This window comes from Megalops cyprinoides, chromosome 14 (genome assembly GCF_013368585.1).
Source record: "Megalops cyprinoides isolate fMegCyp1 chromosome 14, fMegCyp1.pri, whole genome shotgun sequence".
Taxonomy (NCBI): domain Eukaryota; kingdom Metazoa; phylum Chordata; class Actinopteri; order Elopiformes; family Megalopidae; genus Megalops; species Megalops cyprinoides.
In genome coordinates this window covers 32,652,090-32,666,726 of record NC_050596.1, presented here as the reverse complement: position 1 = coordinate 32,666,726, position 14,637 = coordinate 32,652,090, and the positions used below count along the sequence as shown (strand labels likewise).

The window sequence follows — 14,637 nt, the reverse complement described above, 5'->3', positions numbered from 1 at the left end:
TCTGGCCCCGGTCTACAAAAAAATACATATCATAAAAACAATGTGCAGCAATTAAAAAAATGTGAAATCTACTTCCTGCTCGGCTCTTAGGTGGAAGTTATCGAATGGAAAAAAAAGTGCAGCGGATCATAAGTAAGAAAAGTGACTGTGGTGCAGACCGTGCGGCCGTATTTCATAGCATTTTATTTACAGAACCGTCGAGAAATAAAAAATAAAATGCGTATATTACAATATTCATATTGATGTGAGGTGAAATCGAGCTGCTAAAGGTCTAGTAGCCGGAGCGGGAAGCCGCCGGCCGGCCGCCACCTTCCGCACCTCCTCTCTCCCACCTGGGTGACGATGTACATGGCGTGAGAAAATAACGAAGGGACCTTTCTTTTCGTTACTGAGAAAAGGGGGAAAATGAACGGACCGGTACGTCTCAGGAGAAGCGATGGAGTATTGCTCGGTGAAATGGAGCGATGAGGTTTCGGTTCCATGGACTGTAGCACTGACACAGAGAACAGTTTTTTCTTTTTTTTTTTTTGGATCTGAACATTTCTTGTTTGGACGTGGGAGGGAGAGAGGCACAGGCAACACACACATGCATTGAGACTGCCTGCAAAGAAATGCACAGATGATATAGAGTACAGCATCTCAACTGTCAAAAGCTTTAAAGACTAGACCAGGTGGTACACATTTGAAGCTATTACACTGTGCCGTTGGCCTTAACTTGCTCAAACATACAGCAGGTAAAAAAACAAAACTATATACAGCCGAGGGGGATTTTTCTGTCTTACAGGTCTGTGACTACCTATCCCAGAGCTGCAGATGACTGTTCAATACTGCAATTTAACCTCTATGAACCTGTTGATAACAAGCAAATAATAATTAAAAAAAAAAAAGAAAGAAAAATGCTCTTCGTCTACATTTGTGCTGTACAATGTTTTCAGAAGAAAAGGCCGGTTAGAACCTGTGCGTGTGCTGTTAGGCGGGTAGGTGTGTGTTTTGTGTGTGTGTTGTGGATGCTGGGGTTGGTGGTTGTTCTGGAGCTGGAGTTCTGTATCGGTTGCGCCACCAGGAGGCCTCCTCCTCCTTGGACCCCTTGGTCAGTGTGAAAGCAGGGATATGAATAGGCACGTTCAAATAACCAGATTCACCAAAGATATGATTCATAAGCACCTCCAAAGCCTGGGAGCTGCCCTCAAACACTGCTGGGGGGCCACCCTCTGCTCCCCCCCCCTCCCCCCGCTCTGGGTGACGGTGCGATCCTTCTCGCACGACGACGGGGGGTGCACGCTTCCGCGCAGAACAGCGAATGTTTGGAGAAAACGTCAGCCGACCCCGCATGTCGCAGCCGCTGCACTGACAGCTGTTTGTGGTCCTCTTAACCTTTGAAGCTGTTCGATAGCCCCCTCCTCCCCCCCCCCCACCCCTCCCAGTCTACTGCAGAAACACCCCGTTTACAAAAATAGTCATACAATCAACTTATAGGCTTAAAAAACAACATGATTGAAAAAAAAAATCCTATAAGAAAAATAAGTAATTAAATAATATGGCAGTTGTAATGCAAGACACTGGATATAGCAGTAGTAGTACTAGCTGCAAAAGAAGTTACAGTATACTCAAGTGTTTTAAATTGTAACAACACTCAAAAAAAAGTTGTCTGGTCCCAATCAGAGTTGCCATTTTGACTTGCTCCAAGCAGTGTCAGCTGGTTTGAATAACAGTAACCCCCTGTCTAACGACATGATTCTACCCTCTACTGTTTCACTTCACAGTCTTCTGACATGGGTCACTGCCTCATTTTAGGCACGGACCTTGAATTTAGATTTAAGTAAGAACTGTCATTTTGGCATAGATCTCCACACCAAATAAGGAGTCCACTTGACACAAATATGTCCCCTTCGAAGGCTGTAAACAATTTGTCACATAAAAGGAACGTCTAAGTTGCATCACTTCCATTTCTCCTACTTCTTATTCTCCCTGACATCTTTGCCTTTGTCCTCTTTCTCCCGCTTGTCCTTCTCGTATTTGTCTTTGTCCGGCTTTGTGACGCTGTCGTAGGAAGGCGGGGAGGCCGTGGAAGGGGTCATATCTGTTTTTTCCGAGGTGGAGTTCTCGTGGAACTTGTCTATGACCAGCACCTCCTTGTCTGGCAGCTTGCCCCCGGCCTTGACCTTCTCCCGGTACAGGTCGGAGGCCTTCTTGACAGTCCGCCTGATGAGGTATCGGCGGAAGGCCCTCTGTATGACGACGGCTGACATGTCCTCCTGCTTGCGGCGGAGCGTGGTGGTGATGGGCTCATAGGACACCTTGGAGGGGTTGGAGGCCATGAAGCGTTCCTCCATCTGCCCGCGGAGGGCGTCCATCTCGCCCCCCTCCCCCAGGACGCGCTTGGTGAAGGCGAACAGGATGTCCAGACAGTGGATGCGCTCCCCGCTCACCATGGGCAGGTCCATGGCGATCAGCTGGATCTTGTTGGGCTTCGGTATGCGCAGCGGTGGGTCTAGAGCGTCGGCGAAGTCGGACAGCTTGTCGTACTCCACGAACTGCGTGGCGTCCGGGTCGAACTTCTCCCACACCTCGTAGAACATCTCGAAGTCGTCCTCGCTCAGCGGCTCGGCGCTCTCCTCGGTGGCCACGCTGAAGTTCTCCAGGATGACGGCGATGTACATGTTGACCACGATGAGGAAGCAGATGATGATGTAGCTAACAAAGAAGAAGATTCCCACGGACGGGTTGCCGCAGTTGCCGGTGTAGAAGCTGCCCGGGTGCTCCATCTGGCTGTCGCAGTCGGGCTCACGCTTGTTCAGGATGGGTGCCAGCAGACCGTCCCAGCCCGCTGACGTGGTGATCTGAAACAGGCAGATCATGCTGTTGCCGAAGGTCTCGAAGTTGAACATGTCATCGATGCCGGCCTCCCGCTTGACGTAGGCGAAGTTCGACATGCCGAAAATAGCATAGATGAACATGACCAGGAAGAGCAGGAGGCCGATGTTGAACAAGGCAGGAAGTGACATCATCAGGGCGAAGAGGAGCGTGCGGATTCCTTTCGCGCCCTTGATGAGGCGAAGGATGCGACCAATTCTCGCGAGTCGGATCACTCGGAATAAGGTTGGTGAGACAAAGTACTTTTCTATCACTTCAGAAAGGAACATGCCTGTAAAGAAAAGCAAAAAATTGGATCTCTATTAACACACTGCTTTCTTCTTACACATTTAAACACTTACATTGAAAATATCATTGAGGGTTAATGATTTTGCTCCAATACTTATAATGTTCCCAATGATATAACCACAATACAGAATTCCCTGACTAAAATAAGCCTTAACTGAATTATCTGTCATTAACTTTGTGCTATTATACATTTCTTTACTAGGGATTTTCTCTGCTGTAATAAAATGACACTTAAATGCTGTATGAAATTAATTTATACTCTGTGATTTAAGCTGCATGTTTTTTAATATCATGTTATATGGCAAGACTAGTTCAGCCCTAATCAATGAGAACATAAGGTGTATTGTGACTTCCTCTGCTAGCTGTAGATTCACTGCTGTAACAATGCTGTAGCCAATTATTATCACCAACTGCCCCACAATGTCACCAGTGCCCCACATTGCCACAAATGGGTAGATAAACAGTAAAATGTAAAGGCACACAGTGCCAAGTAGAGGGAAAAGCTGCATGTTTAACATTGTTTTAACATTCGACAAAATCATAGCACTAGATTTAAAATCACAAAAAAAGAACACAAGAGGAGCTTACCAACGATTGATAGGATGACAACGACAAAATCAAATACATTCCAGCCGATGGTGAAGTAGTAATGGCGAAGTGAGATCATCTTCAGCACACACTCCCCGGTGAAGAGCACGATGAAGACAAGGTTAATCCACCAGAGGATGGTGTCCATGTCTTCGGTCTGATCGTCGGTCTCCACCATCATGGTGACCATGTTAAGGCAAATGAGAATCATAATGACGATGTCGAAGGCTTGCTTTGTGATAAAGTCAAAGACACATCCTTGGAACTTGTTCTGGAAGATAAGGAAAACAAAAAACAAAACATGTAGCAGACTGCAACCAATGAAGAATTAATAAAAGTATTTGTCCAAGCTTGTCATTGGCTAATCATTCTCTGAGAATGAAAGCACAGTGCCATTTTCATGTTGAACGCCATTAATTGGGAGAGGTTTCATACCGCTGGCCTGGGAATAGGCTTCTGAGGTTTCTTTGATCCAAGCTTCTTCATTGCATTGTAGTATTTCTTCTGCTCCTCAGTCATGAAGATGTCTTGACCTCCAAAGTAATGGACCGAGACAAAACTGGTTACAACCAAGCACATTTCCCGCTCTTTTACAACGCAGACTGCATTATGTCACTGCAAGCCTGAGTGTGGGAGCTCAGAGGGCTATCCCTCCAGTCCCCCCTGTGGATGACCATTCAAACGCCTGTCACTATGACATTCACCGACACAAAGCAGACGTAGCTTTCAAACCGTCACTCTGCGCAAAGAGCAGGCTTGAGTCAGCATGCCTCCTGGCCAGTGTGAAATAGGGGCTCTGACCGTACCACACAGGGGAGTCTGCCCTCTCACCTGACACACGTAACCAAAACCACTGTTCTCTCAGCACAGTCAGTGATCCTAGGTATCTGTGCTCAGAAGGCTCCATTTCCTGCTTGCGGGGGTGTGATTTCACTGACTCAGATGCCATTACTAATCAGAATACTTTCAAGCACTACCAAATATTATTCATACTGCCTCTAATAAAACAAGTCAATGCTGTAGTACTGCATTAAATAGATTAAAAATGTATTTTCAAAAATGATACTACATACTGACAATTTTTTTAAATTAAATTGTCTTTTATTATTATCTCTTATTTAACAGCTAAAATGGTAATTCAAATATTTCAATTGCTAAGCTCTGAGAAATCACCAGTTACTCAAGTAACATTATTTAGGACAGCTTTATTAAAACCTTATATTATCATGTACTATTGTTACTATTATTTAGACTTAACCAAATTATTGTTATTCTACTTTGATTTAACAGCTCACACTGGAAATGATTAAAAAAGCTGTGTGCAGGACTCAGATCACAACTGAGAAATTCTTCAAAATGGTGGCCAAAAATAGCCTAGAGAAAAAATACTGAGACTTTATTTTTTACAGGTAGCAGAATAGAAGACTTATCTTTTTCTTCTGCTGGTTGAAGTTGTCAATGATGACACCAATGAAGAGGTTCAGCGTGAAGAAGGAGCCGAAGATGATGAAGATGACAAAGTAGAGGTACATGTAGAGGTTTACTTCGTAATCAGGCTGCTCCTCCAACTGAGACGCAAAGAACACACACCCAGTTACACAGCAGCTGAGCACAGCGCCTTTCTCTAAAGCTGTATGAAGAGGGTTCTGTAGAAGGAAAAGCGTTTTGCATCACTTACACCACGAGAGTCCACAGCTGCGTACATGATGTCCATCCAGCCTTTAAAGGTTGCCTGCGAGCAGACAAAAAGGACACGGTCATTCTCCCAGATGCACCTCCACATACAGACCTCATACATAAACTGGCCTAGAACCAGGCTTTGATATGAGCCACCATAAAAGTCTGCCACACTGCACCACGATGCATTTCATCTGTACCAAACAAAGGTTGAGAATGCACGCTTTGCCTACAGTCATCTATTGTTGTATGCACATTGAATCAATGATTCCTTCTATACCTTCCAATCGAAATCCCTCAACGTTACACAACAATGATGGCAGTTTGTTGCTTCACGGCTTGCATGAGCCAGAGAGAGACCTACCCCTGCTGCAAAAATGGAGAAAATCAATACAGTACATGAAGAATGATGCGAGACCAGCTGCTGATAACAAGAAACTGACCACACAGATGGGCTTCAGTCTGCAGATGGCTACATCTGAAATCCTTTCACTCAATGGCTGCACTTAACAAAACCCAAATTGGTTAGACAATTACTGCAGAGGCTGGCAGCATTTCAATAACCATTACAGTTTACAAAGTCAGAGCACATTAGGACCCAGAAAACAGTCTTCGGAGCTGAAATGAACTTGTGGATTTGGGGGTATGCATAACACTGGTCAGATATCTTGCAGAGTTTTTTCATAAAAACAGCAACGACTCAACATCACTGTCACTTTTCCTTCTGGTCCACACTGACAGCCCTTTCTCATGTTTCAGCATCTGAATCATCTGTAAAGATGCTGAAGATAAGGCAACACATCAACCTGCCTTCTCTGCTCCCCTGCTGTATAAATATTTCAGACTGAAACGAAACATTACAGGCACCGGTTCAGTAAATCAGCTATGAAATGAAGGGATTATCCAGTACACTGTGGTTCCTTAGAGGAGTGGCATATAAACCATCCAATCAGTAACATCAACAACTTAGCAATGGGCGGGACTCCTTTTTCAATGTCTTTCTCTGCTCGTAGCTTAGCTAGAAAGGACAGAAAATAACAACAGATCTCCGCCTATGCACTGTCATTTTTAAACTGTGGTCAGCACACATTCAAAACAGGATCCTTTCTGACAATTCATATTTTCAATATCCGTTTGCTGTACAGATTTGCATAAGAACTTTTAAAGGTTTTTAACGGTTTGACTCCTAATAGGAACACCTCCTCCCACTGAGAAGCACAAGCGATTTCTCCTTCTTTGACCCAAATGAAACTGTCAGCCTATGATCTTATTAAACCCCAGGAATGTTCTCTAAACTTGACTCCTTGCTCTATGCCCACTGGCTGGATTTAGCTGCAGTGCAAGTTTTCTGAGTGCAGCTGCCGTTTCTGTCAATAAAACGTAGTATCTTTGCAATTCCTAACATTTAAATATGCACAATACATCATTTACATAATACTTAAATTAAATTAAAAAAGAAACACGATGCCAGATCTCTCTTTGGCTGCAGCGCCATCGGACTTTGGCTGCCGTGGGAAACGGCGTGGGCGGGGGCTCACCACTTGTAGCAGTGCCAGGTAGCCGGCGCCCACGTTGTCGAAGTTGATCTTGACGTTCTTCCAGCGGGCGCTGTCGTTGACCAGGGCCATGCAGTCCGACTTGTTGTTGACCACCTTGATGGGGAAGAGCTCGTCGTTGGTGGTGTTGACGCAGTAGTAGTACTTCCCGGCGAAGAGGTTGACGCCCATGATGCTGAAGATGAGCCAGAAGATGAGGCACACCAGGAGCACGTTCATGATGGAAGGGATGGCTCCCAGCAGGGCGTTCACCACCACCTGTGCCATGACACACAACAGCCCGCTCAGCGACCACTCACCGCCCCCGACCGCAACCTGACCGCAGTCACTGAGTTTACAAGCACTGGAAATATGCTCTTCATCATATTTAGGTTAAGGTAACAACATAAGAAAACACAAGTGTGGAGTGGCAGGGAACTGGGGCACATATTACTTTTTTCGTGATACGACCAGCACAAATAACACCACAGCTACTGAAGAGGGACGGGGCTGCTGAACAGGGAAAGCACACAGAACAGCGGCAGGGAGAAGAAGGGAAAGCTGCTTTTCATGGCAGTACGTTAACGCACACATATGGGTTTCCACTACAGCAATGTAAAGACAAAAACAGAAAAAAAACCTTGTAGAAGCACGGCGAAGTCACAAAATTTTTGCTTACTGCAAATGAAAGAAAAAAAAATACAAAGAACAAAAAAATGTTAAAATGCATTCAGCAGACAAACATCCAAAGTCTAAGTGCAGTATAAGAGAACAGCAGTACAGATTCAGAGAGAGGATGAGAGGCCAGCCATGCAGATGGGAGAGTTCAGTGACAGCCACATGAGGAACGATTCTGACAACGGTTTCTCCAGCTCACTGACGCACGCAAGTGTCTCCTCCATAAAGCAACATCCATTCTACCATTTCACTCTCGCAGAACCAGAGAGGGGCTCCTGCCTGCCCTCTATGGCCTGCTGCCTGAGCTGGAGGCCCTTCACACCTTCACACCTTCACACCTAGACAGTTTGCAGAGGATGCTGAGTTCTATACTGTTCTATTGTTTTCTCTCCCAGCATACTGCACTTCATAAAATATGCATCGCAACAAACCCACGCAGATCTTGTATTAGCTGTCCTGTGTGTGGTGAGATTACTGCTCTCTGAGAGTACAAGCCATTACATCGGCCCTCTTGGGAGGAGCTGGATGAGAATGGCCCTCGGCCTCTGAATTACTCTGAATTATCTGCTCTATGGACACACGCTGAAAGCTCAGACAGAGAGACACTCTTCCTCCATATCTCCCAGCCTATAGGTATGTCCTGAGAGGGACGGGTCATCTCCGCATTAGCTAATGTGTGTAACCCAGAGCGGGTGGGGCCAGGGGGCGTAGTGGGGGACTAGGTTTTACTTTGCCACCCTGGCACCCCCCCCCCCCCTCCTACCCTCCAGTCAACCCAATGAAGGCGTAAGGAGAACTGTGATAGCAGGGATTATAGCAGCAGTGCACTGTATGGCTGCCACGGCAACTGTGCCTAAAAGCTGCAGGTGCAGATTACGCCCCCGGGCGGGGCGCTGCTATCGCAGCGACATGCAAGGAGCCCAGACTGCTCCGGTAAACATCCAGCCGGCTGACAGGATGATCTGCGAAATGTGCATTTTACATGGGGGGGAGAAACGATATCAGAGCATCTGCATGGTATGGGCTTCAAATAAATCCACGTTTTATCCACACCACGCTGATGCAACTGTGAGTGTGGCCCAATAAGGAGCTGGTCACAGAATGGCGTGAATGACTCAAAACTATTCACACATTCTGTAAATTTGAATTTGCTCCTGCAGATCATAAATTCACGCTTGTGCTTTAAAATTCATACACTTTCTATGCAGTCTTTTATAAAAAAGCGGAAAGACACATAAACATACCTGTAAATCATCAGCCTTCCCTTTAATACACAAGTCCCCCACCGTAGAACATACACATATCTAAAGTGACTGAATGTTATTTGGTCATGCATGGCTGGGCTGAGCAGGGCTGTTCACCAATGAACGCAACGTCCACAATTACGCTTTAGAAGTGAACGGCCACACTGTCTGGGCAGTCCTGACCACAGAACTCAGTATTTACATTTAAGGGTAGGGCTCTTGATTCAAGTGTACGGTTATCTGATTCAGGAGTACAGATTATGATTTCTGAGAAATTTTTTATATATGTTCAGGAATGCTTTGGAGGCTAAACCCCCTCTGTGCTGGCGTTGTGTGTGGGTCCTGGGCCTGCGCGGGGGGGGGGGGGGGGGCTGAGGGGACGCTCCCAGCGGGAGACAGACGCGCCCATGGTAACGCTTACCCTCATGCCCTCGAACCGTGACAGCGCTCTCAGAGGTCTCAGTGCACGCAGGGTCCTCAGGGACTTGATGGCACTGAGCTCAGAGTAACCCAGGGCATTGGCCACCAAGCTCACCAGAGAGACCTGCCAAGAAGAACAGGATGTGATCATTACAGGCTGAGGGCCCAGAACCTCCAGACTAACGGCCTCTGAGGGCATTCCCTGATAAGTGTGCTTTTGTCCCTGTTGTTGATCAGACATCCTAGTGAACAGCAAAACATCATATTGGCATTTCAATGATGACACCACAGTTTAGTGCTTAAATGGCACCGAAAGGCACCAAAGAGTTTGATCTGATGGACAAAGAGGCCTAGAAAGGGTCTAGACTCGGTATGTGCTTGTCAGAATATATTCATGTAAACTCCTCCCCTCAATTTATTTTCAGATATGAATTTAATTTTCGTTCATACCCTGGATATATCATCATTTTTATATCTTTGAATGTCTAGCATCTAATGACTATTTCTATAGTTTATCAGAAAAGTAATAAAATGAGTGTTAGGTGCACATGCTGTCCACACACTCTCTGAAATCCAGCTGCATTCACATGGGTACAAACAGACCACATACATCAACAATCAGGAAGTCCAGCCAGCACCAGGCATTGGTGAAGTATTTCACAAATCCATAGGCCACCCATTTAAGCAGCATCTCCAGGATGAAGACGTAGGTGAAGACTTTGTCTGCATACTCCAGGACGGTTTTAACAGTCTTTCTCTGCTCGATGTAGATGTCCTCAAACGCCTGCATGGAGACAGAGGCAGATCTCTTTATTCCCTGAAGGGAAAAGATACTGATTCATGCGAATCTCACACTCACGCCTTCCAAGCCGACAGCAAAAAATGACACATTAATAAAAGGAGCTTCAACCCAAGCTTGAAAAACAGAATGGAAAGCCTTCAGGTGAACAGGCCCACATAAAGAGGAACGCATCAAAGTGGTGAAGAAAACCTTCATGAATTGATCCCTGTTATAATCACAATGCCACTTAAACTCGTCAGCCTTTTTTTACTGTTATTCACTGTGTCTGTTGGCCCATTAAGCTTTGTGACACTGTGAGTTGTGTTGTACTCCCTCCAGAAGCTACTATAGGGAATGGGGCTATCCCACAATGCAATGCTGCCCGCAGAGGCCATTTATCACTGAGGAGACCCCTCAGCCCAGGTCATCCTAGGTCACCCCGCATCTCCTCTGTGCTGGCTAAGTGATTTTCTATCCCTGCATAACCCTCAAATTCTCTGTGCCCACTTGCCTAAGGACAATAAACCATTATTTTACCAGCACGCAAACTCAGATCATTTTTCCTGTCATTACTTTCTTCAGATCCAGCCAAACATTTCCATTGTCATTTCATCAGCATTCCTGATTTAACTGAGCCAAATTTCCAAGTGAATGTAACAAGAAGTCTACAGCTGTGGTACAGTAAATTACCCCAGACTACACAGTTGGTACCCATTTGCCAGCCTGGGAGACAGATACATAACATAGCATACATAATTCTCAGTATGGAAATGGACACTCTATTTTGGATTGGCCTACTACATCACAAATGAGATATTCATGGTTTAGCCTCAGGATAACTTGCCTGGATTACCCTTCTAAGCCATGGTCCAATCATAATGATGAAATTCCACAGGACCAAATAATCATATTCCACACCACATCACCTTGTAATGTGAAAATTTAAACACGGGGTATGGACCTAACATTAACAGGGCTATGACCCTTTCCAGATGGAGGCATGACACATAGTATTAAAGGACAGGCTATGCCACCAAGTCCAGGATGGAGAAAGAGAGCTACACAGAATCCTTAGTTCAACAGGCCCGGGACAGGAATTTTCAATGCACTTCAAAGGTGTGGGATGCTTGCGCCACCCAGCAATAGGAAAGGCATTCTGGGAGCCAGAGAGCATTACAGAGCTGTATCCACTGAGCCAGAGTGACAGCTGCTCAAAGCAGAGGGGCTAGCTTCTCTTCTGGGTCAGTGGCCATCTCCTGTCCCGGAGCTACACAGTGCGTTCTCAGCTTTGTGCCACCCTAAGGCCGAGCTCACACAGCTCCGTTTAAGCACCGACGTAGCCTAGATAATAGCCAGCACCTACAAGCTGCGATTCGGTTTCAGGCAAGTCAGAACACATTTGCCGGAATCTCGAATGCTGGGTTTCACGAATCAGGTTCACAAGAAGGGCTGCTAACGGCCACTGAATGACAGCCATGTTCCGCCAGCTGGTCTGGGTGACCTGTTTCCTTCAGGACCACAATAACACAGAAAGCAGTGAAAGACATGGAAGAAAAAAGACCCAACAACAATAAGATGTGAGCACCACAGCAAAAAGCCCCACATGTCGGGCGAGAATGGAAGATAACAAGCTTAATTAGGTGTTGAGAAAACAACATTTTGATCTTCTGCAACTACGTCATAATAACTAACAGCAGAAGCAAACGGTAGGTTGTTTTGTATAGCTCGAGTCATATTCCGTACATTGAAATCCCTAGGCATTCTCACAAGCAAATAGCAATCTTAGCAATATGCAAAGTAATATATGTAGCTGCATCTGATGGTGGAGACATGCAAAACGACTCTTCACTTTCAAAACCCGTGGGGCAGGCATATTAAAGATCAGTGAGAGGCTCAGAGACTCGGCTCTGGTGTAAGGCTCACTCACCAGGGCCCCGCTGCTGAGCAGGATCATGAAGATGATGAAGCTCTCAAACCAGTTGTGCTCCACGATCCTGAAGCAGGTCTTCCTCAGAGTCCACCACATCTTCCCCTTGCCCTCGTCGATGCTCACCTGGCAGCACTGAAACTTGCGTACGCAGCCTGGAATCAAAAGGTACATAACCCCGAAAAAATCTATACATGCTTTCACTGTCATATCTCAACATCCCAAGGTTTTTCGATGAGGAAATGAAAACTCAAGAAAAACACTTACCTGTGTGGACATACCTGCAATTTATAATTACATCTTTTACAAGATACTAACTATATGTGGGCCTGGTACAGTCAGCTAAATACTTTCCCTGGGATTAATTTTTTCAAATGCTTAGTAAGTGTTTCCAGCACTTGCTGACAAAAAAAACATTTATTTGCTCTCAACAAGATAGGCATTTTACAGAGGTCAACTCAAGGTGCCCTTTAAGAGGGAGTTTTACACAAATTATGTGTCAGTGTTACATAACCAGCAGAAACTCACTTTCATTGCTACGATTTGTATTGCTATATAAAACATGGATGACTTGGATGACTTGTGGCAGTATGAGTGGTGGTGGTTGCCATTCTCCTCTGATCAATGCACTCCGGTCAAAGCATTTTTGCTTTACCTACCTTCAAAGCCAGGAGAAAATGGCTCCCTGAAAAGACTGACATTTTAGATACGGCGAGACCTGGATGCACTGAAGCGCTCATTCAGAGAGTCTAGTCATAAATAATAGAGAGATATGAATGTTCCATCAGTGTTTGTGTGGGACTGGGTTCTGTGCACAGGGAAAATGTTTCTGCTCTGAAGCCGAGTGTCAGTCTGTGTTTCAGAGTGCCGTGGAGAATGAGTTATCGGCAGATGTGGCTGGGGAGTATACAACCCCCCCACACACACACACAGACACACACAAACACACACACACGCACACAAGCTCACACACACACACACTCACACACACACACACACAAACACACACACACACACGCACACAAGCACACACACACACACGCACACACGCACACACACACGTGCATGCAACTGCTTCTCTGTGCCCTTGAGATGTGACGGCGGAAAGCACAAAAACACACCCGGTGACTGCAGCCACACACTCTCTAGCACACGAGCATCAAGACATCTACACACACCTTGCTTTGCGCAAAATGACTTATACATGTACATGCAACAGCGTCTTCAAAAATGGAATGGTTCTTCCTCTTAGTTCCAACCCATTTCATTCTGCCTTCCATGCACTGCTCCATCAGACTGGAAAGGCATTATCGGGGGCCCTCGATTTTAAATAAAAATACCCTGCTATAGCATGACAGCGTGGCAGAGTGACTTCAGCACTGTGTGCCGGTCCAGTTGTTTATCCCCAAATCAGAACTGACATGTAAGAGAGTTCTGCGTGGCGATTCACACCCAGTGAACAGTCTGAGCTGCTTCACTGTTCAAACGAGAGGCAACTTCTAAGGGGAGACACGGATCTCGCTGCAGCCAAATACCTCCTCACATATTCTTTCATGCAGACTCTGAGAGGACTGAGACGCTGAAGAGAGAGGTGGCTTCCATAATTCTCTGAACAACATAAAATCTTATATAATCCAAAATGGTAAGGCGATCAAGTGCTATCGCTCCAGCTTTCTAAGCGGAGTTACTGCTCTCTCCTCCTCTTAATTACATCATTAGAGAGGTGGATTTATCCCATCTGATCCTCGGCTTGCCCGTGCGTCTCACTTCTCCAGTCAGATAACGGGAAGGTTCATTTCTGGCTTTGATTTCTCCCACGTCTCAAAGCCACTGACATGCTGCATTTCTAAAGAAGCAAGGCACTATATTACAGGAAACACCTGTAATCTCATTTACCATCTGTACTTAAAATGAATTGTTCCTGAAAGGTTTTACGGAAAAAAGTAAGCTCGTATTAATGTGCAAAAACCCCAGGGAAATTTGGACGTGCTGCGTGCACAGCAAGCTTTAATGAGGCTGATGGTTAAATATTTCATTTCCCTGGGTTTCATTCTGTCATAGGCATGGCTTTTAAACAAGCACAGAGAGCATTGCACCCTGGGATGAAATGTTTGGAGTCACTGTGCTCCCTCACCTTCAGTGAAGCAGGCCTCCGGGTCCAGGGACTCCTCGGGCTCCAGCTCCACGGACTCCCCGCCCTCTCCCGGCGGTCTGATGTCCACAGTGCTTCCCTCAGAGGAGCTGAGCTGGGGGTCGGCCAGTTTCTGCAGGGGGAGAGCTCGGCCGTTAGCGATCCGCCAGCCCTGCAGGTCTCCGGCCGCTTGCATCTGCTTGGGATCCAGCGCATTGAGTCCTCACAGTCACTACAATCGCTCTTTATCCTGATGCAAGGCCACTACGCTAAAGCTCACAGGGTTGGACTCTCGTTTCAGTGGCAATGGCTTCGTCATTCCATGCAGCGGTAATCAAAAGTACCTACAGGTTTTTTTTTTATTTCTTTCTTTCTTTTTGACAGGAAAAGAAAACACAATCTGTTTTGTTTCGCTCGACACAAATCGGAGCGCCCTTCTGACCGAATGTCGGCCCGGTGTTGTCAGAACAGATGGCGTTTATCTAACTACAAGC

General features: G+C 46.0%; 1 protein-coding gene across 2 annotated transcripts in view; it reads right to left on the bottom strand.

Annotated features, from left to right (window-relative positions):
- Window positions 1-1,489: 1,489 nt before the first annotated feature.
- scn1laa (sodium channel, voltage-gated, type I-like, alpha) overlaps window positions 1,490-14,637 on the bottom strand; it is a 45,637-nt gene continuing 32,489 nt past the window's right edge. Inside the window, exons 18-27 of one of the 2 annotated variants that reach the window (XM_036545045.1) lie at window positions 14,147-14,276; window positions 12,013-12,167; window positions 9,915-10,088; window positions 9,306-9,428; window positions 6,966-7,241; window positions 5,429-5,482; window positions 5,181-5,318; window positions 4,186-4,290; window positions 3,751-4,021; window positions 1,490-3,145 (exon numbers count right to left, since the gene is read on the bottom strand). In XM_036545045.1, the coding sequence (XP_036400938.1) occupies window positions 1,953-3,145; window positions 3,751-4,021; window positions 4,186-4,290; window positions 5,181-5,318; window positions 5,429-5,482; window positions 6,966-7,241; window positions 9,306-9,428; window positions 9,915-10,088; window positions 12,013-12,167; window positions 14,147-14,276 (2,619 nt within the window). In that variant the 3' untranslated portion in view covers window positions 1,490-1,952. The remainder of the gene's footprint in view (window positions 3,146-3,750; window positions 4,022-4,185; window positions 4,291-5,180; window positions 5,319-5,428; window positions 5,483-6,965; window positions 7,242-9,305; window positions 9,429-9,914; window positions 10,089-12,012; window positions 12,168-14,146; window positions 14,277-14,637) is intronic. The other variant, XM_036545046.1, reaches the window with a different exon arrangement.